The sequence below is a fragment of the Penaeus vannamei genome, chromosome 26, assembly GCF_042767895.1.
Source record: "Penaeus vannamei isolate JL-2024 chromosome 26, ASM4276789v1, whole genome shotgun sequence".
Lineage (NCBI taxonomy): Eukaryota > Metazoa > Arthropoda > Malacostraca > Decapoda > Penaeidae > Penaeus > Penaeus vannamei.
This window is the reverse complement of record NC_091574.1, coordinates 27,423,100-27,448,099: the sequence shown is the minus strand read 5'-3', so window position 1 is coordinate 27,448,099 and position 25,000 is coordinate 27,423,100. Positions and strand designations below refer to the sequence as shown.

The window sequence follows — 25,000 nt, the reverse complement described above, 5'->3', positions numbered from 1 at the left end:
AAAGTCTCGAAGTTCTGGGGGAAAAGGAGAGAGAAAGAGGGTTGAGGTTGGCTGCGATGGGGGGGAAATTATCGAAGTTCTGGGGGAAAAGCAGAGAGAAGGAGGGTTGAGGTTGGCTGCGATGGGGGAAAAGTCTCGAAGTTCTGGGGGAAAAAGGAGAGAGAAGGAGGGTTGAGGTTGGCTTCGGTGGGGGAAAAAGTCTCGAAGTTCTGGGGGGAAAAGGAGAGAGATGGGTTGAGGTTGGCTGCGATGGGGGAAAAGTCTCGAAGTTCTGGGGAAAAAGGAGAGAGAAGGAGGGTTGAGGTTGGCTGCGATGGGGGAAAAGTCTCGAAGTTCTGGGGGAAAAGGAGAGAGAAGGAGGGTTGAGGTCGGCTGCGTTGGGGGGAAATGTCTCGAAGTTCTGGGGGAAAAGGAGAGAGAAGGAGGGTTGAGGTTGGCTGCGATGGGGGGGAAATTATCGAAGTTCTGGGGGAAAAGGAGAGAGAAGGAGGGTTGAGGTTGGCCGCGATGGGGGAAAAAGTCTCGAAGTTCTGGGGGGAAAAGGAGAGAGAAGGAGGGTTGAGGTCGGCTGCGATGGGGGAAAATGTCTCGAAGTTCTGGGGGAAAAGGAGAGAGAAAGAGGGTTGAGGTCGGCTGCGTTGGGGGAAAATGTCTCGAAGTTCTGGGGGGAAAGGAGAGAGAAGGAGGGTTGAGGTTGGCTGAGATGGGGGAAAAGTCTCGAAGTTCTGGGGGAAAAAGGAGAGAGAAGGGTTGAGGTTGGCTGCGATGGGGGAAAAGTCTCGAAGTTCTGAGGGAAAAGGAGAGAGAAGGAGGGTTGAGGTTGGCTGCGATGGGGGAAAAGTCTCGAAGTTCTGGGGGAAAAGGAGAGAGGAGGAGGGTTGAGGTTGGCTGCGATGGGGGAAAAGTCTCGAAGTTCTGGGGGAAAAGGAGAGAGAAGGAGGGTTGAGGTTGGCTGCGATGGGGGGGAAATTATCGAAGTTCTGGGGGAAAAGGAGAGAGAAAGAGGGTTGAGGTTGGCTGCGACGGGGGGGAAATTATCGAAGTTCTGGGGGAAAAAAGGAGAAAGAAGGAGGGTTGAGGTCGGCTGCGATGGGGGGGAAACTATCGAAATTCTGGGGGAAAAGGAGAGAGAAGGGGGGTTGAGGTTAGCCGCGATGGGGGAAAAGTCTCGAAGTTCTGGGGGAAAAGGAGAGAGAAGGAGGGTTGAGGTTGGCTGCGATGGGGGAAAAGTCTCGAAGTTCTGGGGGAAAAGGAGAGAGAAGGAGGGTTGAGGTTGGCTGAGATGGGGGAAAAGTCTCGAAGTTCTGGGGGAAAAAGGAGAGAGAAGGGTTGAGGTTGGCTGCGATGGGGGAAAAGTCTCGAAGTTCTGGGGGAAAAGGAGAGGGATGGGTTGAGGTTGGCTGCGATGGGGGAAAAGTCTCGAAGTTCTGGGGGAAAAGGAGAGAGAAGGAGGGTTGAGGTTGGCTGCGTTGGGGGAAAAAGTCTCGAAGTTCTGGGGGGAAAGGAGAGAGAAGGAGGGTTGAGGTTGGCTGCGATGGGGGAAAAGTCTCGAAGTTCTGGGGGAAAAGGAGAGAGAAGGAGGGTTGAGGTTGGCTGCGATGGGGGAAAAAGTCTCGAAGTTCTGGGGGAAAAGGAGAGAGAAGGAGGGTTGAGGTTGGCTGGGGTGGGGGAAAAAGTCTCGAAGTTCTGGGGGAAAAAGGAGAGAGAAGGAGGGTTGAGGTTGGCTGCGGTGGGGGAAAAAGTCTCGAAGTTCTGGGGAAAAAGGAGAGAGAAGGAGGGTTGAGGTTGGCTGCGATGGGGGAAAAGTCTGGAAGTTCTGGGGGTTGAGGTTGGCTGCGTTGGGGGGAAAAGTCTCGGAGTTCGGGGGGAAAAGGAGAGAGAAGGAGGGTTGAGGTTGGCTGCGATGGGGGAAAAGTCTCGAAGTTCTGGGGGAAAAGGAGAGAGAAGGAGGGTTGAGGTTGGCTGCGATGGGGGAAAAGTCTCGAAGTTCTGGGGGAAAAGGAGAGAGAAAGAGGGTTGAGGTTGGCTGCGTTGGGGGAAAAGTCTCGAAGTTCTATGAGAAAAAAAGAGAGAGAATGAGGGTTGAGGATGGCTGCGATGGGGGAAAAATCTCGAAGTTCTATGAGAAAAAAAGAGAGAGAATGAGGGTTGAGGATGGCTGCGATGGGGGAAAAATTCTGGTTCTGGGGGAAAAGGGAGAAAGAAGGAGGGTTGAGGTTGGCTGCGATGGGGGAAAAGTCTCGAAGTTCTGGGGGAAAAGGAGAGAGAAGGAGGGTTGAGGTTGGCTGCGATGGGGGAAAAGTCTCGAAGTTCTGGGGGAAAAGGAGAGAGAAGGAGGGTTGAGGTTGGCTGCGATGGGGGAAAAGTCTCGAAGTTCTGGGGGAAAAGGAGAGAGAAAGAGGGTTGAGGTTGGCTGCGTTGGGGGGAAAAGTCTCGAAGTTCTGGGGGAAAAGGAGAGGGATGGGTTGAGGTTGGCTGCGATGGGGGAAAAGTCTCGAAGTTCTGGGGGAAAAGGAGAGAGAAAGAGGGTTGAGGTTGGCTGCGATGGGGGAAAAGTCTCGAAGTTCTGGGGGAAAAGGAGAGGGATGGGTTGAGGTTGGCTGCGATGGGGGAAAAGTCTCGAAGTTCTGGGGGAAAAAGGAGAGAGGAGGAGGGTTGAGGTTGGCTGCGATGGGGGAAAAAGTCTCGAAGTTCTGGGGGGGAAAGGAGAGAGAAGGAGGGTTGAGGTTGGCTGCCATGGGGGAAAAGTCTCCAAGTTCTGGGGGGAAAAGGAGAGGGATGGGTTGAGGTTGGCTGCGATGGGGGAAAAGTCTCGAAGTTCTGGGGGAAAAGGAGAGAGAAGGAGGGTTGAGGTTGGCTGCGATGGGGGAAAAGTCTCGAAGTTCTGGGGGAAAAGGAGAGAGAAAGAGGGTTGAGGTTGGCTGCGATGGGGGAAAAGTCTCGAAGTTCTGGGGGAAAAGGAGAGAGAAAGAGGGTTGAGGTTGGCTGCGATGGGGGAAAAGTCTCGAAGTTCTGGGGGAAAAGGAGAGGGATGGGTTGAGGTTGGCTGCGATGGGGGAAAAGTCTCGAAGTTCTGGGGGAAAAGGAGAGAGAAGGAGGGTTGAGGTTGGCTGCGATGGGGGAAAAGTCTCGAAGTTCTGGGGGAAAAGGAGAGGGATGGGTTGAGGTTGGCTGCGATGGGGGAAAAGTCTCGAAGTTCTGGGGGAAAAGGAGAGAGAAGGAGGGTTGAGGTTGGCTGCGATGGGGGAAAAGTCTCGAAGTTCTGGGGGAAAAGGAGAGAGAAGGAGGGTTGAGGTTGGCTGCGATGGGGGAAAAGTCTCGAAGTTCTGGGGGAAAAGGAGAGAGAAGGAGGGTTGAGGTTGGCTGCGATGGGGGAAAAGTCTCGAAGTTCTGGGGGAAAAGGAGAGGGATGGGTTGAGGTTGGCTGCGATGGGGGGAAAAGTCTCGAAGTTCTGGGGGAAAAGGAGAGAGAAGGAGGGTTGAGGTTGGCTGCGATGGGGGAAAAGTCTCGAAGTTCTGGGGGAAAAGGAGAGGGATGGGTTGAGGTTGGCTGCGATGGGGGAAAAGTCTCGAAGTTCTGGGGGAAAAGGAGAGAGAAGGAGGGTTGAGGTTGGCTGCGATGGGGGAAAAGTCTCGAAGTTCTGGGGGAAAAGGAGAGGGATGGGTTGAGGTTGGCTGCGATGGGGGAAAAGTCTCGAAGTTCTGGGGGAAAAGGAGAGAGAAGGAGGGTTGAGGTTGGCTGCGATGGGGGAAAAGTCTCGAAGTTCTGGGGGAAAAGGAGAGAGAAGGAGGGTTGAGGTGGGCTGCGATGGGGGAAAAGTCTCGAAGTTCTGGGGGAAAAGGAGAGAGAAAGAGGGTTGAGGTTGGCTGCGTTGGGGGGAAAAGTCTCGAAGTTCTGGGGGAAAAGGAGAGGGATGGGTTGAGGTTGGCTGCGATGGGGGAAAAGTCTCGAAGTTCTGGGGGAAAAGGAGAGAGAAAGAGGGTTGAGGTTGGCTGCGTTGGGGGGAAAAGTCTCGAAGTTCTGGGGGAAAAGGAGAGGGATGGGTTGAGGTTGGCTGCGATGGGGGAAAAGTCTCTAAGTTCTGGGGGAAAAGGAGAGAGAAGGAGGGTTGAGGTTGGCTGCGAGGGGGGAAAAGTCTCGAAGTTCTGGGGGAAAAGGAGAGGGATGGGTTGAGGTTGGCTGCGATGGGGGAAAAGTCTCGAAGTTCTGGGGGAAAAGGAGAGAGAAGGAGGGTTGAGGTTGGCTGCGATGGGGGAAAAGTCTCGAAGTTCTGGGGGAAAAGGAGAGAGAAGGAGGGTTGAGGTTGGCTGCGATGGGGGAAAAGTCTCGAAGTTCTGGGGGAAAAGGAGAGAGAAGGAGGGTTGAGGTTGGCTGCGATGGGGGAAAAGTCTCGAAGTTCTGGGGGAAAAGGAGAGGGATGGGTTGAGGTTGGCTGCGATGGGGGGAAAAGTCTCGAAGTTCTGGGGGAAAAGGAGAGAGAAGGAGGGTTGAAGTTGGCTGCGATGGGGGAAAAGTCTCGAAGTTCTGGGGGAAAAGGAGAGGGATGGGTTGAGGTTGGCTGCGATGGGGGAAAAGTCTCGAAGTTCTGGGGGAAAAGGAGAGAGAAGGAGGGTTGAGGTTGGCTGCGATGGGGGAAAAGTCTCGAAGTTCTGGGGGAAAAGGAGAGGGATGGGTTGAGGTTGGCTGCGATGGGGGAAAAGTCTCGAAGTTCTGGGGGAAAAGGAGAGAGAAGGAGGGTTGAGGTTGGCTGCGATGGGGGAAAAGTCTCGAAGTTCTGGGGGAAAAGGAGAGAGAAGGAGGGTTGAGGTTGGCTGCGATGGGGGAAAAGTCTCGAAGTTCTGGGGGAAAAGGAGAGAGAAAGAGGGTTGAGGTTGGCTGCGTTGGGGGGAAAAGTCTCGAAGTTCTGGGGGAAAAGGAGAGGGATGGGTTGAGGTTGGCTGCGATGGGGGAAAAGTCTCGAAGTTGGGGGGGAAAAGGAGAGAGAAGGAGGGTTGAGGTCGGCTGCGATGGGGGAAAAGTCTCGAAGTTCTGGGGGAAAAGGAGAGAGAAGGAGGGTTGAGGTCGGCTGCGATGGGGGAAAATGTCTCGAAGTTCTGGGGGAAAAGGAGAGAGAAGGAGGGTTGAGGTTGGCTGCGATGGGGGAAAAGTCTCGAAGTTCTGGGGGAAAAGGAGAGGGATGGGTTGAGGTTGGCTGCGATGGGGGGAAAAGTCTCGAAGTTCTGGGGGAAAAGGAGAGAGAAAGAGGGTTGAGGTTGGCCGCGATGGGGGAAAAAGTCTCGAAGTTCTGGGGGAAAAGGAGAGGGATGGGTTGAGGTTGGCTGCGAGGGGGGGAAAAGTCTGGAAGTTCTGGGGGAAAAGGAGAGAGAAAGAGGGTTGAGGTTGGCCGCGATGGGGGAAAAAGTCTCGAAGTTCTGGGGGAAAAGGAGAGGGATGGGTTGAGGTTGGCTGCGATGGGGGAAAAGTCTCGAAGTTCTGGGGGAAAAGGAGAGAGAAAGAGGGTTGAGGTTGGCTGCGTTGGGGGGAAAAGTCTCGAAGTTCTGGGGGAAAAGGAGAGGGATGGGTTGAGGTTGGCTGCGATGGGGGAAAAGTCTCGAAGTTCTGGGGGAAAAGGAGAGAGAAGGAGGGTTGAGGTTGGCTGCGATGGGGGAAAAGTCTCGAAGTTCTGGGGGAAAAGGAGAGAGAAAGAGGGTTGAGGTTGGCTGCGTTGGGGGGAAAAGTCTCGAAGTTCTGGGGGAAAAGGAGAGGGATGGGTTGAGGTTGGCTGCGATGGGGGGAAAAGTCTCGAAGTTCTGGGGGAAAAGGAGAGAGAAAGAGGGTTGAGGTTGGCCGCGATGGGGGAAAAAGTCTCGAAGTTCTGGGGGAAAAGGAGAGGGATGGGTTGAGGTTGGCTGCGATGGGGGGAAAAGTCTCGAAGTTCTGGGGGAAAAGGAGAGAGAAAGAGGGTTGAGGTTGGCCGCGATGGGGGAAAAAGTCTCGAAGTTCTGGGGGAAAAGGAGAGGGATGGGTTGAGGTTGGCTGCGATGGGGGAAAAGTCTCGAAGTTCTGGGGGAAAAGGAGAGAGAAAGAGGGTTGAGGTTGGCTGCGTTGGGGGGAAAAGTCTCGAAGTTCTGGGGGAAAAGGAGAGGGATGGGTTGAGGTTGGCTGCGATGGGGGAAAAGTCTCGAAGTTCTGGGGGAAAAGGAGAGAGAAGGAGGGTTGAGGTTGGCTGCGATGGGGGAAAAGTCTCGAAGTTCTGGGGGAAAAGGAGAGAGAAAGAGGGTTGAGGTTGGCTGCGTTGGGGGGAAAAGTCTCGAAGTTCTGGGGGAAAAGGAGAGGGATGGGTTGAGGTTGGCTGCGATGGGGGGAAAAGTCTCGAAGTTCTGGGGGAAAAGGAGAGAGAAAGAGGGTTGAGGTTGGCCGCGATGGGGGAAAAAGTCTCGAAGTTCTGGGGGAAAAGGAGAGGGATGGGTTGAGGTTGGCTGCGATGGGGGAAAAGTCTCGAAGTTCTGGGGGAAAAGGAGAGAGAAAGAGGGTTGAGGTTGGCTGCGTTGGGGGGAAAAGTCTCGAAGTTCTGGGGGAAAAGGAGAGGGATGGGTTGAGGTTGGCTGCGATGGGGGAAAAGTCTCGAAGTTCTGGGGGAAAAGGAGAGAGAAAGAGGGTTGAGGTTGGCCGCGATGGGGGGAAAAGTCTCGAAGTTCTGGGGGAAAAGGAGAGAGAAAGAGGGTTGAGGTTGGCCGCGATGGGGGAAAAAGTCTCGAAGTTCTGGGGGAAAAGGAGAGAGAAAGAGGGTTGAGGTTGGCTGCGTTGGGGGGAAAAGTCTCGAAGTTCTGGGGGAAAAGGAGAGAGAAAGAGGGTTGAGGTTGGCCGCGATGGGGGAAAAAGTCTCGAAGTTCTGGGGGAAAAGGAGAGAGAAAGAGGGTTGAGGTCGGCTGCGTTGGGGGAAAATGTCTCGAAGTTCTGGGGGAAAAGGAGAGAGAAAGAGGGTTGAGGTCGGCTGCGATGGGGGAAAAAGTCTCGAAGTTCTGGGGGAAAAGGAGAGAGAAGGAGGGTTGAGGTTGGCCGCGATGGGGGAAAAAGTCTCGAAGTTCTGGGGGAAAAGGAGAGAGAAAGAGGGTTGAGGTTGGCTGCGATGGGGGAAAAGTCTCGAAGTTCTGGGGGGAAAAGGAGAGAGAAGGGTTGAGGTCGGCTGCGTTGGGGGAAAATGTCTCGAAGTTCTGGGGGAAAAGGAGAAAGAAGGAGGGTTGAGGTTGGCTGCGTTGGGGGAAAATGTCTCGAAGTTCTGGGGGAAAAGGAGAGAGAAGGAGGGTTGAGGTCGGCTGCGATGGGGGAAAAGTCTCGAAGTTCTGGGGGGAAAAGCAGAGAGAAGGAGGGTTGAGGATGGCTGCGATGGGGGAAAAGTCTCGAAGTTCTGGGGGGAAAAGGAGAGAGAAGGAGGGTTGAGGTTGGCTGCGATGGGGGAAAAGTCTCGAAGTTCTGGGGGAAAAGGAGAGAGAAGGAGGGTTGAGGTTGGCTGCGATGGGGGAAAAGTCTCGAAGTTCTGGGGGAAAAGGAGAGAGAAGGAGGGTTGAGGTTGGCTGCGATGGGGAAAAAGTCTCGAAGTTCTGGGGGGAAAAGGAGAGAGGAGGAGGGTTGAGGTTGGCTGCGATGGGGGAAAAGTCTCGAAGTTATGGGGGGGAAAAAGGAGACAGAAGGAGGATTGAGGTTGGCTGCGATGGGGGAAAAGTCTCGAAGTTCTGGGGGAAAAGGAGAGAGAAGGAGGGTTGAGGTTGGCTGCGATGGGGGAAAAGTCTCGAAGTTCTGGGGGAAAAGGAGAGAGAAGGAGGGTTGAGGTTGGCTGCGATGGGGGAAAAGTCTCGAAGTTCTGGGGGGAAAAGGAGAGAGGAGGAGGGTTGAGGTTGGCTGCGATGGGGGAAAAGTCTCGAAGTTATGGGGGGGAAAAAGGAGACAGAAGGAGGATTGAGGTTGGCTGCGATGGGGGAAAAGTCTCGAAGTTCTGGGGGAAAAGGAGAGAGAAGGAGGGTTGAGGTTGGCTGCGATGGGGGAAAAGTCTCGAAGTTCTGAGGGGAAAAGGAGAGGGATGGGTTGAGGTTGGCTGCGATGGGGGAAAAGTCTCGAAGTTCTGGGGGAAAAGGAGAGAGAAGGAGGGTTGAGGTTGGCTGCGATGGGGGAAAAAGTCTCGAAGTTCTGGGGGAAAAGCAGAGAGAAGGAGGGTTGTGGTTGGCTGCGATGGGGGGGAAATTATCGAAGTTCTGGGGGGAAAAGGAGAGGGATGGGTTGAGGTTGGCTGCGATGGGGGAAAAGTCTCGAAGTTCTGGGGGAAAAGGAGAGAGAAGGAGGGTTGTGGTTGGCTGCGATGGGGGGGAAATTATCGAAGTTCTGGGGGAAAAGGAGAGAGAAGGAGGGTTGAGGTTGGCTGCGATGGGGGAAAAGTCTCGAAGTTCTGGGGGAAAAGGAGAGAGAAGGAGGGTTGAGGTTGGCTTCGGTGGGGGAAAAAGTCTCGAAGTTCTGGGGGGAAAAGGAGAGAGAAGGAGGGTTGAGGTTGGCTGCGATGGGGGAAAAAGTCTCGAAGTTCTGGGGGGAAAAGGAGAGAGAAGGAGGGTTGAGGTTGGCCGCGATGGGGGAAAAAGTCTCGAAGGGCTGGGGGGAAAAGGAAAGAGAAGGAGGGTTGAGGTTGGCTGCGGTGGGGGAAAAAGTCTCGAAGTTCTGGGGGAAAAAGGAAAGAGAAGGAGGGTTGAGGTTGGCTGCGGTGGGGGAAAAAGTCTCGAAGTTCTGGGGAAAAAGGAGAGAGAAGGAGGGTTGAGGTTGGCTGCGATGGGGGGAAAAGTCTCGAAGTTCTGGGGGGGTAAAGGGGAGAGAAGGAGGGTTGAGGTTGGCTGCGATGGGGGAAAAGTCTCAAAGTTCTGGGGGAAAAGGAGAGAGAAGGAGGGTTGAGGTTGGCTGCGATGGGGGAAAAGTCTCGAAGTTCTGGGGGTAAAGGAGAGAGAAGGAGGGTTGAGGTTGGCTGCGATGGGGGAAAAGTCTCGAAGTTCTGGGGGAAAAGGAGAGAGAAGGAGGGTTGAGGTCGGCTGCGATGGGGGAAAAGTCTCGAAGTTCTGGGGGAAAAGGAGAGAGAAGGAGGGTTGAGGTTGGCGGCGATGGGGGAAAAGTCTCGAAGTTCTGGGGGAAAAGGAGAGAGAAGGAGGGTTGAGGTTGGCTGCGATGGGGGAAAAGTCTCGAAGTTCTGGGGGAAAAGGAGAGAGAAGGAGGGTTGAGGTTGGCTGCGATGGGGGGAAAAGTCTCGAAGTTCTGGGGGGAAAAGGAGAGGGATGGGTTGAGGTTGGCTGCGATGGGGGAAAAGTCTCGAAGTTCAGGGGGAAAAGGAGAGGGATGGGTTGAGGTTGGCTGCGATGGGGGAAAAGTCTCGAAGTTCTGGGGGAAAAGGAGAGAGAAGGAGGGTTGAGGTTGGCTGCGATGGGGGAAAAGTCTCGAAGTTCTGGGGGGAAAAGGAGAGAGAAAGAGGGTTGAGGTTGGCTGCGATGGAGGGGAAATTATCGAAGTTCTGGGGGAAAAGGAGAGAGAAAGAGGGTTGAGGTTGGCTGCGATGGGGGAAAAGTCTCGAAGTTCTGGGGGGAAAAGGAGAGAGGAGGAGGGTTGAGGTTGGCTGCGATGGGGGAAAAGTCTCGAAGTTCTGGGGGAAAAGGAGAGAGAAGGAGGGTTGAGGTTGGCTGCGATGGGGGAAAAGTCTCGAAGTTCTGGGGGAAAAGGAGAGAGAAGGAGGGTTGAGGTTGGCTGCGATGGGGGGAAAAGTCTCGAAGTTCTGGGGGGAAAAGGAGAGGGATGGGTTGAGGTTGGCTGCGATGGGGGAAAAGTCTCGAAGTTCAGGGGGAAAAGGAGAGGGATGGGTTGAGGTTGGCTGCGATGGGGGAAAAGTCTCGAAGTTCTGGGGGAAAAGGAGAGAGAAGGAGGGTTGAGGTTGGCTGCGATGGGGGAAAAGTCTCGAAGTTCTGGGGGGAAAAGGAGAGAGAAAGAGGGTTGAGGTTGGCTGCGATGGAGGGGAAATTATCGAAGTTCTGGGGGAAAAGGAGAGAGAAAGAGGGTTGAGATTGGCTGCGATGGGGGAAAAGTCTCGAAGTTCTGGGGGGAAAAGGAGAGAGGAGGAGGGTTGAGGTTGGCTGCGATGGGGGAAAAGTCTCGAAGTTCTGGGGGGAAAAGGAGAGAGAAGGAGGGTTGAGGTTGGCTGCGATGGGGGGGGGGGGGGGGGAATTATCGAAGTTCTGGGGGAAAAGGAGAGAGAAGGAAGGTTGAGGTTGGCTGCGATGGGGGAAAAGTCTCGAAGTTCTGGGGGGAAAAGGAGAGAGAAGGAGGGTTGAGGTTGGCTGCGATGGGGGGGGGGGGAATTATCGAAGTTCTGGGGGAAAAGGAGAGAGAAGGAAGGTTGAGGTTGGCTGCGATGGGGGAAAAGTCTCGAAGTTCTGGGGGGAAAAGGAGAGAGAAGGAGGGTTGAGGTTGGCTGCGATGGGGGGGGGGAAATTATCGAAGTTATGGGGGAAAAGGAGAGAGAAAGAGGGTTGAGGTTGGCCGCGATGGGGGAAAAGTCTCGAAGTTCTGGGGGGAAAAGGAGAGAGAAGGAGGGTTGAGGTTGGCTGCGATGGGGGAAAAGTCTCGAAGTTCTGGGGGAAAAGGAGAGAGAAGGAGGGTTGAGGTTGGCTGCGATGGGGGGGAAATTATCGAAGTTCTGGGGGGAAAGGAGAGAGAAGGAGGATTGAGGTTGGCTGCGATGGGGGAAAAGTCTCGAAGTTCTGGGGGAAAAGGAGAGAGAAGGAGGGTTGAGGTTGGCCGCGATGGGGGAAAAAGTCTCGAAATTCTGGGGGGAAAAGGAGAGAGAAGGAGGGTTGAGGTTGGCTGCGATGGGGGGGAAATTATCGAAATTCTGGGGGAAAAGGAGAGAGAAGGAGGGTTGAGGTTGGCTGCGATGGGGGGGAAATTATCGAAATTCTGGGGGAAAAGGAGAGAGGAGGAGGGTTTAGGTCGGCTGCGATGGGGGGGGGGGGGGAATTATCGAAGTTATGGGAGGAAAAAGGAGAAAGAAGGAGGGTTGAGGTTGGCTGCGATGGGGGAAAAGTCTCGAAGTTCTGGGGGAAAAGGAGAGAGAAAGAGGGTTGAGGTTGGCTGCGATGGGGGAAAAGTCTCGAAGTTCTGGGGGAAAAGGAGAGAGAAGGAGGGTTGAGGTTGGCCGCGATGGGGGAAAAAGTCTCGAAATTCTGGGGGGAAAAGGAGAGAGAAGGAGGGTTGAGGTTGGCTGCGATGGGGGGGAAATTATCGAAATTCTGGGGGAAAAGGAGAGAGAAGGAGGGTTGAGGTTGGCTGCGATGGGGGGGAAATTATCGAAATTCTGGGGGAAAAGGAGAGAGGAGGAGGGTTTAGGTCGGCTGCGATGGGGGGGGGGGGGGGGGAATTATCGAAGTTATGGGGGGGAAAAGGAGAAAGAAGGAGGGTTGAGGTTGGCTGCGATGGGGGAAAAGTCTCGAAGTTCTGGGGGAAAAGGAGAGAGAAAGAGGGTTGAGGTTGGCTGCGATGGGGGAAAAGTCTCGAAGTTCTGGGGGAAAAGGAGAGAGAAGGAGGGTTGAGGTTGGCTGCGATGGGGGGGAAATTATCGAAATTCTGGGGGAAAAAGGAGAGAGAAAGAGGGTTGAGGTTGGCTGCGATGGGGGAAAAGTCTCGAAGTTCTGGGAGAAAAGGAGAGAGAAGGAGGGTTGAGGTTGGCTGCGATGGGGGAAAAGTCTCGAAGTTCTGGGGGGAAAAGGAGAAAGAAGGAGGGTTGAGGTTGGCTGCGATGGGGGAAAAGTCTCGAAGTTCTGGGGGAAAAGGAGAAAGAAGGGGGGGGGAGGTGGGCTGCGATGGGGGAAAAGGCTCGAAGTTCTGGGGGAAAAGGAGAAAGAAGGAGGGTTGAGGTTGGCTGCGATGGGGGAAAAGTCTCGAAGTTCTGGGGGAAAAGGAGAGAGAAGGAGGGTTGAGGTTGGCTGCGATGGGGGAAAAGTCTCGAAGTTATGGGAGAAAAGGAGAGAGAAGGAGGGTTGAGGTTGGCTGCGATGGGGGAAAAGTCTCGAAGTTCTGGGAGAAAAGGAGAGAGAAGGAGGGTTGAGGTTGGCTGCGATGGGGGAAAAGTCTCGAAGTTCTGGGGGAAAAGGAGAGAGAAGGAGGGTTGAGGTTGGCTGCGATGGGGGAAAAGTCTCGAAGTTCTGGGAGAAAAGGAGAGAGAAGGAGGGTTGAGGTTGGCTGCGATGGGGGAAAAGTCTCGAAGTTATGGGAGAAAAGGAGAGAGAAGGAGGGTTGAGGTTGGCTGCGATGGGGGAAAAGTCTCGAAGTTCTGGGGGAAAAGGAGAGAGAAGGAGGGTTGAGGTTGGCTGCGATGGGGGAAAAGTCTCGAAGTTCTGGGGGAAAAGGAGAGAGAAGGAGGGTTGAGGTTGGCCGCGATGGGGGAAAAGTCTCGAAGTTCTGGGGGAAAAGGAGAGAGAAGGAGGGTTGAGGTTGGCTGCGATGGGGGAAAAGTCTCGAAGTTCTGGGGGAAAAGGAGAGAGAAGGAGGGTTGAGGTTGGCTGCGATGGGGGAAAAGTCTCGAAGTTCTGGGGGAAAAGGAGAGAGAAGGAGGGTTGAGGTTGGCTGCGATGGGGGGGAAATTATCGAAATTCTGGGGGAAAAAGGAGAGAGAAAGAGGGTTGAGGTTGGCTGCGATGGGGGAAAAGTCTCGAAGTTCTGGGAGAAAAGGAGAGAGAAGGAGGGTTGAGGTTGGCTGCGATGGGGGAAAAGTCTCGAAGTTCTGGGGGAAAAGGAGAGAGAAGGAGGGTTGAGGTTGGCTGCGATGGGGGAAAAGTCTCGAAGTTCTGGGAGAAAAGGAGAGAGAAGGAGGGTTGAGGTTGGCTGCGATGGGGGAAAAAGTCTCGAAGTTCTGGGGGAAAAGGAGAGAGAAGGAGGGTTGAGGTTGGCTGCGATGGGGGAAAAGTCTCGAAGTTCTGGGGGAAAAGGAGAGAGGAGGAGGGTTGAGGTTGGCTGCGATGGGGGAAAAGTCTCGAAGTTCTGGGGGAAAAGGAGAGAGAAGGAGGGTTGAGGTTGGCTGCGATGGGGGAAAAGTCTCGAAGTTCTGGGGGAAAAGGAGAGAGAAGGAGGGTTGAGGTTGGCTGCGATGGGGGAAAAGTCTCGAAGTTATGGGAGAAAAGGAGAGAGAAAGAGGGTTGAGGTTGGCTGCGATGGGGGAAAAAGTCTCGAAGTTCTGGGGGAAAAGGAGAGGGAAGGAGGGTTGAGGTTGGGTGCGATGGGGGAAAAGTCTCGAAGTTCTGGGGGAAAAGGAGAGAGAAGGAGGGTTGAGGTTGGCTGCGATGGGGGAAAAGTCTCGAAGTTCTGGGGGAAAAGGAGAGAGAAAGAGGGTTGAGGTTGGCTGCGATGGGGGAAAAGTCTCGAAGTTCTGGGGGAAAAGGAGAGAGAAGGAGGGTTGAGGTTGGCTGCGATGGGGGAAAAGTCTCGAAGTTCTGGGGGGAAAGCAGAGAGAAGGAGGATTGAGGTTGGCTGCGATGGGGGAAAAGTCTCGAAGTTCTGGGGGGAAAGGAGAGAGAAGGAGGGTTGAGGTTGGCTGCGATGGGGGAAAAGTCTCGAAGTTCTGGGGAAAAAGGAGAGAGAAGGAGGATTGAGGTTGGCTGAGATGGGGGAAAAAGGTCTCGAAGTTCTATGAGAAAAAAAGAGAGAGAAGGAGGGTTGAGGATGGCTGCGATGGGGGAAAAAGTCTCGAAGTTCTGGGGGGAAAAGGAGAGAGAAGGAGGGTTGAGGTTGGCTGCGATGGGGGGGAATTATCGAAGTTCTGGGGGGAAAAGGAGAAAGAAGGAGGATTGAGGTTGGCTGCGATAGGGGGGAAAAGTCTCGAAGTTCTGGGGGAAAAAGGAGAGAGAAGGAGGGTTGAGGTTGGCTGCGATGGGGGGAAAATTCTCGAGGATCTAGGGGAAAAAGGAATGAGGAGGGTTGAGGTTGTCTGAGATGGGGGAGAAAGTCTCGAAGTTCTAGGGGAAAAAGGAGAGAGAGAGAGAGAGGGTTGAGGTCGGCCGCGATGGGGGAAAAGTCTCGAAGTTCTGGGAGGAAAAGGAGAGAGATGGGTTGAGGTTGGCTGCGATGGGGGAAAAAGTCTCGAAGTTCTGGGAGGAAAAGGAGAGAGAAGGAGGGTTGAGGGTGGCTGCGATGGGGGAAAAAGTCTGGAAGTTCTGGGGGAAAAGGAGAGAGATGGGTTGAGGTTGGCTGCGATGGGGGAAAAGTCTCGAAGTTCTGGGGGAAAAGGAGAGAGAAGGAGGGTTGAGGTTGGCTGCGATGGGGGAAAAAGTCTCGAAGTTCTGGGGGAAAAGGAGAGAGAAGGAGGGTTGGGGTTGGTTGGGAGGGGGGAAAAGTCTCGAAGTTCTGGGGGAAAAGGAGAGAGAGGGAGGGTTGAGGTTGGCTGCGATGGGGGAAAAATTCTCGAAGTTCTGAGGGGAAAGGAGAGAGGAGGAGGGTTGAGGTTGGCTGCGATGGGGGAAAAAGTCTCTAAGTTCTGGGGGAAAAGGAGAGAGGAGGAGGGTTGAGGTTGGCTGCGATGGGGGAAAAATTCTCGAAGTTCTGGGGGAAAAGGAGAGAGAAGGAGGGTTGAGGTTGGCTGCGATGGGGAAAAAGTCTCGAAGTTCTGGGGGAAAAGGAGAGAGGAGGAGGGTTGAGGTTGGCTGCGATGGGGGAAAAATTCTCGAAGTTCTGAGGGGAAAGGAGAGAGGAGGAGGGTTGAGGTTGGCTGCGATGGGGGAAAAAGTCTCTAAGTTCTGGGGGAAAAGGAGAGAGAAGGAGGGTTGAGGTTGGCTGCGATGGGGGAAAAAGTCTCGAAGTTCTGGGGGAAAAGGAGAGAGGAGGAGGGTTGAGGTTGGCTGCGATGGGGGAAAAAGTCTCGAAGTTCTGGGGGAAAAGGAGAGAGAAGGAGGGTTGAGGTTGGCTGCGGTGGGGGAAAAGTCTCGAAGTTCTGGGGGAAAAGGAGAGAGAAGGAGGGTTGAGGTTGGCTGCGATGGGGGAAAAAGTCTCGAAGTTCTGGGGGAAAAGGAGAGAGAGAGAGGGTTGAGGTTGGCTGCGATGGGGGAAAAGTCTCGAAGTTCTGGGGGAAAAGGAGAGAGAAGGAGGGTTGAGGTTGGCTGCGGTGGGGGAAAAGTCTCGAAGTTCTGGGGGAAAAGGAGAGAGAAGGAGGGTTGAGGTTGGCTGCGGTGGGGGAAAAGTCTCGAAGTTCTGGGGGAAAAGGAGAGAGAAGGAGGGTTGAGGTTGGCTGCGATGGGGGAAAAAGTCTCGAAGTTCTGGGGGAAAAGGAGAGAGAGAGAGGGTTGAGGTTGGCTGCGATGGGGGAAAAGTCTCGAAGTTCTGGGGGAAAAGGAGAGAGAAGGAGGGTTGAGGTTGGCTGCGATGGGGGGGAAATTATCGAAGTTCTGGGGGAAAAGGAGAGAGAAGGAGGGTTGAGGTTGGCTGCGATGGGGGGGAAATTATCGAAGTTCTGGGGGAAAAGGAGAGAGAAGGAGGGTTGAGGTTGGCTGCGATGGGGGGGAAATTATCGAAGTTCTGGGGGAAAAGGAGAGAGAAGGGTTGAGGTCGGCTGCGATGGGGGGAAAATTATCGAAGTTCTGGGGGAAAAGGAGAGAGAAGGAGGGTTGAGGTTGGCTGCGATGGGGGGGAAATTATCGAAGTTATGGGGGGGAAAAGGAGAGAGAATGAGGGTTGAGGTTGGCTGCGATGGGGGGGAAATTATCGAAGTTATGGGGGGGAAAAGGAGAAAGAAGGAGGGTTGAGGTTGGCTGCGATGGGGGAAAAAGTCTCGAAGTAAGTTCTGGGGGAAAAGGAGAGAGAAGGAGGGTTGAGGTTGGCTGCGATGGGGGGGAAATTATCGAAGTTCTGGGGGAAAAGGAGAGAGGAGGAGGGTTGAGGTTGGCTGCGATGGGGGAAAAAGTCTCTAAGTTCTGGGGGAAAAGGAGAGAGAAGGAGGGTTGAGGTTGGCTGCGATGGGGGGGAAATTATCGAAGTTATGGGGGAAAAGGAGAGAGAAGGAGGGTTGAGGTTGGCTGCGATGGGGGGAAAAGTCTCGAAGTAAGTTCTGGGGGAAAAGGAGAGAGAAGGAGGGTTGAGGTTGGCTGCGATGGGGGGAAAAGTCTCGAAGTTCTGGGGAAAAAGGAGAGAGAAGGAGGGTTGAGGTTGGCTGCGATGGGGGAAAAGTCTCGAAGTTCTGGGGAAAAAGGAGAGAGAAGGAGGGTTGAGGTTGGCTGCGATGGGGGGAAAAGTCTCGAAGTTCTGGGGGAAAAGGAGAGAGAAAGAGGGTTGAGGTTGGCTGCGTTGGGGGGGAAATTATCGAAGTTCTGGGGGAAAAGGAGAGAGAAGGAGGGTTGAGGTTGGCTGCGATGGGGGGGAAATTATCGAAGTTCTGGGGGAAAAGGAGAGAGAAGGAGGGTTGAGGTTGGCTGCGATGGGGGGGAAATTATCGAAGTTCTGGGGGAAAAGGAGAGAGAAGGAGGGTTGAGGTTGGCTGCGATGGGGGAAAAGTCTCGAAGTTCTGGGGGAAAAGGAGAGAGAAGGAGGGTTGAGGTTGGCTGCGATGGGGGAAAAGTCTCGAAGTACTGGGGGAAAAGGAGAGAGAAAGAGGGTTGAGGTTGGCTGCGATGGGGGAAAAGTCTCGAAGTGCTGGGGGAAAAGGAGAGAGAAGGAGGGGGGAGGTTGGCGGCGAGGGGGGAAAAGTCTGGAAGGTCTGGGGGAAAAGGAGAGAGAAAGAGGGTTGAGGTTGGCTGCGATGGGGGAAAAGTCTCGAAGTTCTGGGGGAAAAGGAGAGAGAAGGAGGGTTGAGGTTGGCTGCGATGGGGGAAAAGTCTCGAAGTTATGGGGGGGAAAAAGGAGACAGAAGGAGGGTTGAGGTTGGCTGCGATGGGGGAAAAGTCTCGAAGTTCTGGGGGAAAAGGAGAGAGAAGGAGGGTTGAGGTTGGCTGCGATGGGGGAAAAAGTCTCGAAGTTCTGGGGGAAAAGGAGAGAGAAGGAGGGTTGAGGTTAAGGTGTTTTGAGGCGTTTGGTTGGCTGGGAAATATATATATTTTTTCTCTCTCTTTCTCTTTTCCTCAATGTCTTTGTCTCCTTTTTGTCTTTGTCGCTCTGTATCTCTGTCTTTGTCTGTCTGTCTGTCTGTCTCTCTTTCCCTCCTTCTCTTCCTCCTTCTCTCACTCCCTCACTCATTCACTCACTCCCACCCTCCCTCCCCCTCTCCCTCACTCCCACCCTCCTACTCCTTCTCTCCCTGCCGTCTTCCCTCCCCCTCTCTCCCTGTTTCCCTCTCCTTCCCTCCCTCCCTCTCTCCCACTCTCCTTCTCCCTCCCTACCCCTCCCCCTTTCCCTCCTTCCCTCCCTCCTCCTCTCCTTCTCCCCCTCCCTCCCTTCCTCTATGACAAGAGACCTCCTACCATGCCAGAACATGACAGTTGGCAAGTGTCCTGATATTACGCAATGAAACTGATAACCCAGCGAGAATGCTCACGAAATATCCCCCTTAAAAGTCTCATGTAATTTGCGTTTTCTGTTTCATCATCTTTCCTGTCGAAGCGAAAGTTTGAGCATAGAATTAGAAAATGTTTTTGTGTTTCAAAGGTAGGATATATGGGATGGGGAGGGAGAATCCATTTTTTTTCAAATAATCAAGATATAAGATGTTGAATATATTAATGATTAAATGGTCCTATGTAATAATGATAATAATGATAATAATAAAAATAAAATTGATACTAAAACGACAATTATAATAACAATGATAGTATAAAGTACCGAATTTGGCTCCTGACTTGTTTGCAAGAATAAAAAAATAGACAAATAATAAAAGATTATTAATAACTATATATCAAAAGCTGGCCTAAGTGAACATCGCCTGAATTAGACAAACGAGTATTTGATGATGACGATACCAATGAAGATAATTAATAATAACAACAAAAAAGCAAGATAATGAATAATAACCACAAAAAAATAATAACAACAAAAAACAAGATAATGATTAATAACAACAACTATAACAACAAACAAGATAATGATTAATAACAACAATAACAACAAGAAAACAAGATAATGATTAATAACAACAATAACAACAGCAAAAACAGGATAATGATTAATAACAACAAGAAAACAAAATAATAAATAACAACAAGAAAACAAAATAATAAATAACAACAACAACAAAACAAAATAAATAATAACAACAATAACAAGAAGAAAACAAAACAAAATAAACAACAACAACAAAACCGAACCCCCACGCCCCTCACCACAACGAAGTGATAGTACACCGTGTTCTTGCGCACCACGGGCTTCACTTGGGGGAGGCGTGCCATGAGGTCGAAAGCAGAGTTGATGGGCGCCGCCTTTCTCGGGACGGCAAGGAAGGCGATGATGTAACCCTGGTAGAGAGCCACCACCGAAATGGCCACCAGGAACAGGCAGGAGGCGAGGGCGCGGCCAGGTAAGGTGGAGCCCCATTTTTGGTTGCCTGGTGGTGGGGGGGAGGAGGGGGGAGGAGGGAGGTGGAGGGGGGGAGGAAGGAGGAGGAGGAGGGAGGGGGGGGTTGGAGGGGGTTAAGGGGGTAAAGGGAGGGGGGGTTGGAGGGGGTTAAGGGGGTAAAGGGAGGGGGGGTTGGAGGGGGTTAAGGGGGTAAAGGGAGGGGGGGTTGGAGGGGGTTAAGGGGGTAAAGGGAGGGTAATGGATGTTTTATTATTATTATTATTATTATTATTATTATTATTATTATTATTATTGTTATTATTATTATTATTAGCTTTCTCTTTATTTTTTTTTTGGTCTTTGTATCTTTGTATCTTTCTATAACTCTTTCTTTCTCTCTTTCTCTTTCTCTTTTTCTCTCTCTCTCCCTTTCTCTTTTTCTCTCTCTCTCTCTTTCTCCGTGTGTGTTTGTGTGTGCGTGTGTGTGTGTGCATTTGAATGCGTGAACATGTGTGTGTAAGAATACAAGATTACCGACAGTGATTATAATAACAAATAATATGTATTAGACACGTTTTATCTCTAACCTTGCAACACGAACAGTTTGAGCGCCGAAGCCACCATTTCGCCAACGGATACGGACGCCGTTTCCTTTGCAATCATTCTGAAAGACGATTTTGTTTCCGGTAGTATGTGATGTCCAGTCGTATCAGATATTATTAAAAGAGTGATTATCATATTAGTAAGGGATGCTTCTGTCGTGTGTTTTGCTTGTGTGTGTGTGTATGTGTGTGTGTTTTTATATATGTATGAAAACAATATTTATATACTGCGTGTGTCTGTGTTTATATATGTATGAAAACAATATATATATATACTCTGTGCGTGCGTTTATATATGTACGAAAACAGCATATACACATATACTAAATGAAAACACTTAAAACAAAACAAAATAAAAAAGAAAAAGAAAACAGATAAACCCACAGACCAAAAAATCCTGCCAGCACTGCCCTCCCAGACTCACTTGGGCGCCACAGCACGCTTCACGAGGCAGTCGACGCCCCACAGCAGGAGCCCCGACGTCACCGCCGAAGCCACGACGGCGAACCACACCTGGCGACACATTAATTAAGGAGGGGATCGGGTTACCTGGTGGGGGAGGGGGGGAGGGGGGGTCATTTCGTGTTCTGTTGAGATCTCAATTTTTTTCCCCTTCTGTTTTTGTGTTGATTTGATGTATTTTTTCTTTTTTTTCATTCATTCTTATTTCATTTTTATTTTTTTTTCTCTGCTCTTGAATGCTGATTTGTTGATTGTTATTTACTTTCTTTCATACCTCCATCAGCAAATGTGGTGCTAATTTTAAAAATGTATAAGAATGAAACGAGACAAATAAATGGATGAATAAATATGAATAAGAAAAATAAATATGACGGGATGACAAAAAAAAAATCTTAATAGTAAAGAGTTAACTTAAGATATTCATCTCCGCTAAAGATTTCAGGGATGAGAAGAAGCAAACACCGATAACTCCTCACAAGGAAAAGGGAAATAAAAATCAATGAAGAGACCTCAACGACCGTAGACCTTCGCAAAAAAAAAAAAAAAAAAAAAAAAAAAAAAACACATTTTCGAAATATTTGGGTCTACAAATTTCACAAGATAGACAACCTTGCACACCTGTTCTCTATGATGAATCGCACAGGTGATGAATCCCGTAATTTAATCTTTGATCTATTAATGGCTCCAGGGCAGTTAGGGAATCAACTTGTCTCAGCGATATGGCCAACTTACCCATAGATTCTTAATCCTAATTAGCAACTCCGACTAAATCATTAAGAAAATTAACCCTAATTATTATTAACATTCTTGCCCTTTTCACCAAAATATTTTAAGTGTTTTATCATGACTTCAATATCTAGCACTTATTTTTTTCAACCATTAACCATTGCGAAGTAGAAAACGCCGTTCATTATATACAAATAGAAATAGAAAAAATAGGAAATAGGAATAGGAAAAAATAAGAAATGGAAATAGGAAAATATAGGAAATAGGAAAAAAAAAACATTCATCAGCGGTTTATAGATCTAAAAAAATAATATGACAAGTGACATTCAACAAACACCTGTAAATACAATACCAAAAGAAAAAAAAATAACAACAACAATAACAATAATAACAACAACAACAATAACAACCACAACAAACAACCCAAGCCACTAACCCACGCCGTAAAGACCTCGAACACCAAGAAGGGCTTCACGAGGGGTTGGGGGGCCTTCGAAATCACGATGACGTCATCGGTGCTGAACCACTCGCTGAAGTCCACTGCCTGAGCTCTGTCCCACGAGGGGGAGAAGTCCAGAGGGGAGAGGTCGGCTTCCTGTGATGGGGAGGGGGAGAGGGGAGAAGTTGGAGGTGTGAGAGGGAAGGGAAGAAATTGGGGGGATGGGGAGAGGAGGAGTGGGGGTGAGGGGAGGAGAGGGGGAGGGGAGTAGTGGGGGTGAGGGGGAAGGGGAGGAGTGGGGAGTGAGAGGGAAGGGGAGAAATATGGGGTGGAGGGGAGAAATAGTAGGGAGGGAGAGGGAAGAAATAGGGGGGAGGGGAGAAATAAGGGGAATGGGGAGAGGGGAGAAATAGGGGGAGGGGAGGAGTGAAGGTGAGAAGGAAGGGGAGAAATAGGGGGGTGGGGAGAGGGGAGAAATAGGGGGATTGGGAGAGGGGAAAAATAGGGGGAGAGGAGAGGGGAGAAATAGGGAGAGCGAAGAAATAGGGGGCGAGGATAAGGGTGTAATAGGGGAAGGGGAGAAGGAAGAAATAGGGAAGAGGGGAGAATAGGGGGATGGGAAGGGGATAAGGGAAGAAGCAGGGGAGAGGGGAAGAAAGTATCTAGTGCTTTCTAAGAAGAGAACTGTGAGTAGGGATGTAGACTAATGAGGGAAATAACCTGTACATTTACGTTTGCAACTTTAAAAGGTGACGAAAAATATATTTCGGAAAGATAAAAGGAGAGAGAGATAGATAGATAGATAGAGAGAGAGAGAGAGAGAGAGAGAGAGAGAGAGAGAGAGAGAGAGAGAGAGAGAGAGAGAGAGAGAGAGAGAGAGATAGGGAGATAAAGAGAGAGGGAGAGAGAGACAGACAGACAGAGAGAAAGAGAGAGACAGAGACAGAGACAGAGAGACAAAGAGAAAGAGAGAGAGACAGACAGACAGACAGACAGACAGAGAGAAAGAGAGTGACAGGCAGAGACAGAGAGACAGAGAGAAAGAGAGACACAAATGGAAAAAAAAACATAATATAATAGAGACATCGCGTTCGAGAGAAAAATAATTAGACAGAGAAAGAGCTAAAAAAAAGAAAAAAAAAAAAGAAGAAAAAAAAAAAACAGATTCCTCTCGAACTAACCGCCTCCCACAGATAGCTCATCATGCCGTTCCAAGAGCCGTTCTCCTGCAGGCTTCCGAACGTGTTGGTGGTGGTGAGAACGGCGGAGAAATTGAGCCGCTTCTGCAGGATTCTCACGACCTCCGCCACGTAGCCGTCGACCTCCTGCAGGGTGGTTCTCAGGGCGCCGTCCGGAGCTTCGACTTCGAAAACGCGTGGTTTCTGGAGGAGGAGAAGGAGGAGGTGGGAGGGAGGGGTGGGGAGGGTGTGGGGTGGGAGGGGATGGGAGAGGTGAGGTGGGTGAAGGAGGAGGAACGGGAAGGAGGTGGGTGAAGGGAAGGGAGGTGGGGAGGAAGGATTTTGTGGGGTGGGAGAGGGAGAGGGTGGGGTGAAGGTGGAAGGGAAGGGGAGAAGAGGGAGGGTGTGAGATGGGGAGGGGCAGGAGGGGGTAGGAGAGGGAGAGGGAGGGGAGGGAGTGGGAAGGGGTTGGGGAGGGTGAAGGAGGAGGAAGGGAAGGGGAAGGAGGGGGTGGGGGTTGGGGAGGAGAAGGAGCGGGAGGGGGTTGGGGTGGGTTAAGAAGCAGTAGGGTGGAGGAGAAGGTGGAAGGGAAGGGGAGGGGGAGAAGAAGGGTGTGTTATGGGTTCGATCTTTTGAAATCGTATTTTCTAAATCGGTTTGTTTATATGAGTTTTTTTTTTTCTTCTTTTTGCATTATCTTAAACTGTTTTTTATTCATATTTAAAAATTTGGTCAGTGTTATTCCTATTCCTACTCTCTCTCTCTCTCTCTCTCCGTCCATTTATTTATCTGTCAATCTATCTATCTCTCCCTACTTAATTGCCTGTCTATCCATCTATTGCTTTTTTTTTATCAATGTATACATACGTCTTTGCACTGGGGACTCCAATCCTCCACAGATTCGGAACTCACGTATGTAAATACAGCGAGAGTCGAAAACCTGTTTCTTCTTCTTCTTCTTCTTCTTCGGCTTGTTGTCCTTCTTTTCTTCTCCTTCTACATGTCTTTTGTTTGTTTCTTTCTTTCTTCTTTTTCTTCGGCTTATTCTCCTTCAGTTCTTCTCCTTCTACCTTTTTTATTTTGTTTGTTTGTTTTTTTGTTTCTTCCTCTTGGGCTTATTCTCCTTCTACCTATTTTTTTCTTTTTCTTCTTCTCCTCCGGCTTATTCTCCATCTGTTCTTCTCCTCCTACCTATTTTTTTCTTCTTGTTGTTCTCCTTCTACCTATTATTATTATCATTATTATTATTATTATTATTATTATTATTATTATTATTATTATTATTATTATTATCATTATTATTATTATAATTATTATTATTATTATCATTGGGGGGGGGGGGGTTCTTGCGCTACGCTCACGTCGAGACCCAGAGTGAGTCATTCATCACACCCACATGCAATACCAATGATAAAGAAATTAAAGAAACGCCTCTTAAACGAGTATCAAAATTGGCAATTCCAAAGTCCAACATTTTTTATGGATGGTCCCGTACCTGTGATGACGTCGTGATCTCGGATATGTGAGAGTTTTTAGGTACTTGGCAATATTGAATATCGAATCCGCGTTGTCGTCTGAAGTGAGATGTTCTTTTCCCTTTTTCTCTCTTTTTAAGGTGTAATTTACCTTTTTCCTCTCTTTTTACGATGTGATTTCCCTTCTCTCTCTCTTTTTAAGGTGTGATTTTCCCTTTTCTTTCTATTTTTAAGGTGTAATTTTCCTTTTTCTTTCTCTCTTTAAGGTGTAATTTTTCATTTTTTTCTTTTTTAAGGTGTAATTTCCCTTTTTTCTCTCTTTTTAAGGTATAATTTTCCTTTTTCTCTCTATTTTTAAGGTGTAATTTTCCTTCTTTCTCTCTCTCAGTTAAGGTGTAATTTCACTTCTCTCTCTCTCTATAAGTTATAATTTTCCTTTTTTCTCTCTATTTAAAGTTGTAATTTCCCTTTTTTTCTCTTTTAAGGTGTAATTTCCCTTCTCTCTCTTTTTAAGGTGTAATTTTCCTTCTTTCTCTCTCTTTTTAAGGTGTTTGGCTAAGGCTATGTACAAGGGTGTGGCCACCTTCGCTGCGGGCCCTAATTGACCTAACTCGATGGGTTATGGATGGACTGCCGTATTAGACTTATACTTCGATTAATAATTCATACAAACATGCCATTCACAACCAGTTCATTTAATAGAGTACCTGTCCTCGTCATAGGTTCACACCTTGTACATTTTTTCTTGTATGTGTGTATGTGTATGTGCGTTTGTATGTGTGTGCGTGTGTGGGTGTGTTTGTGTTTACGTGTGTGTGGGTGTGTTTACGTGTGTGTGTGTGTGTGTGTGTGTTTACGTGTGTGTGCGTGTGTATATGTGTGTGGGTGTTTACGCGCGTATGTGTGTATGTGTGTGTGTGTGTGTGTGGGTGTGTATATGTGTGTGGGTGTTTACGCGCGTATGTGTGTATGTGTGTGTGTGTGTGTTTGTGTGTTTACGTGTGTGTGGGTGTGTTTACGTGTGTGTGTGGGTGTGTTTACGTGTGTATATGTGTGTGAGTGTGTATTCTTGTATTTGTCCTCTTGTAAATAGTATATGTTCATAGTGTTTACATCTCTTGCCTGAAAAGTTCTGCTTAAAAAATGTACGATATGTTCCATTACTGTTTGTATATTCAATTTTGGCAATAAGAATGTTTCAAATATCTGTCTAGCTATCTATATGTCTATCTCTATACTTGTTAACATGTTTATCTATCTATCTATGTCGATCTATCTATCTGTATTTCAGTCTATCTGTCTATCTATCTCGTTTTCAATTTATTTATTTATCTATCTACTTATCTTCCAGTCTATCTATTTATCTGTCTACCTATATTTTTGTCTATCTGTCTGTCCATCAGACTATCCATCTATCTATCTATCTACCTATCTATCTATCGATCTATCTATCTATCTACCTATCTTTTCATCCATCCATTTATCTTTCTACCCATCTATCTATCTACCTATCTATCTATCCATCCATCAATCTATCTACCTATCCATCCATCCATCCATCCTTCTATCTATCTATCTATCTACATATCTTACATGCACGGTCGTCAGGGTCATGTTCCTCCCGTGGAAGTGCTCCGGGGGCTTGAACTGAAGGGGAGGAT

The 25,000-nt window shown here is 50.1% G+C and overlaps 1 protein-coding gene across 1 annotated transcript in view; it reads right to left on the bottom strand.

The window, feature by feature from the left end:
- Nucleotides 1–25,000, bottom strand: part of LOC138866655 (glutamate receptor-like) — a 30,092-nt gene that overhangs the window by 2,640 nt on the left and 2,452 nt on the right. Inside the window, exons 4-9 of the mRNA XM_070139828.1 lie at nt 24,933–25,000; nt 21,868–22,068; nt 20,684–20,842; nt 19,484–19,572; nt 19,045–19,121; nt 18,286–18,506 (exon numbers count right to left, since the gene is read on the bottom strand). The exon at nt 24,933–25,000 is cut by the window's right edge and continues 484 nt beyond it. Of these exons, the coding sequence (XP_069995929.1) occupies nt 18,286–18,506; nt 19,045–19,121; nt 19,484–19,572; nt 20,684–20,842; nt 21,868–22,068; nt 24,933–25,000 (815 nt within the window). The remainder of the gene's footprint in view (nt 1–18,285; nt 18,507–19,044; nt 19,122–19,483; nt 19,573–20,683; nt 20,843–21,867; nt 22,069–24,932) is intronic.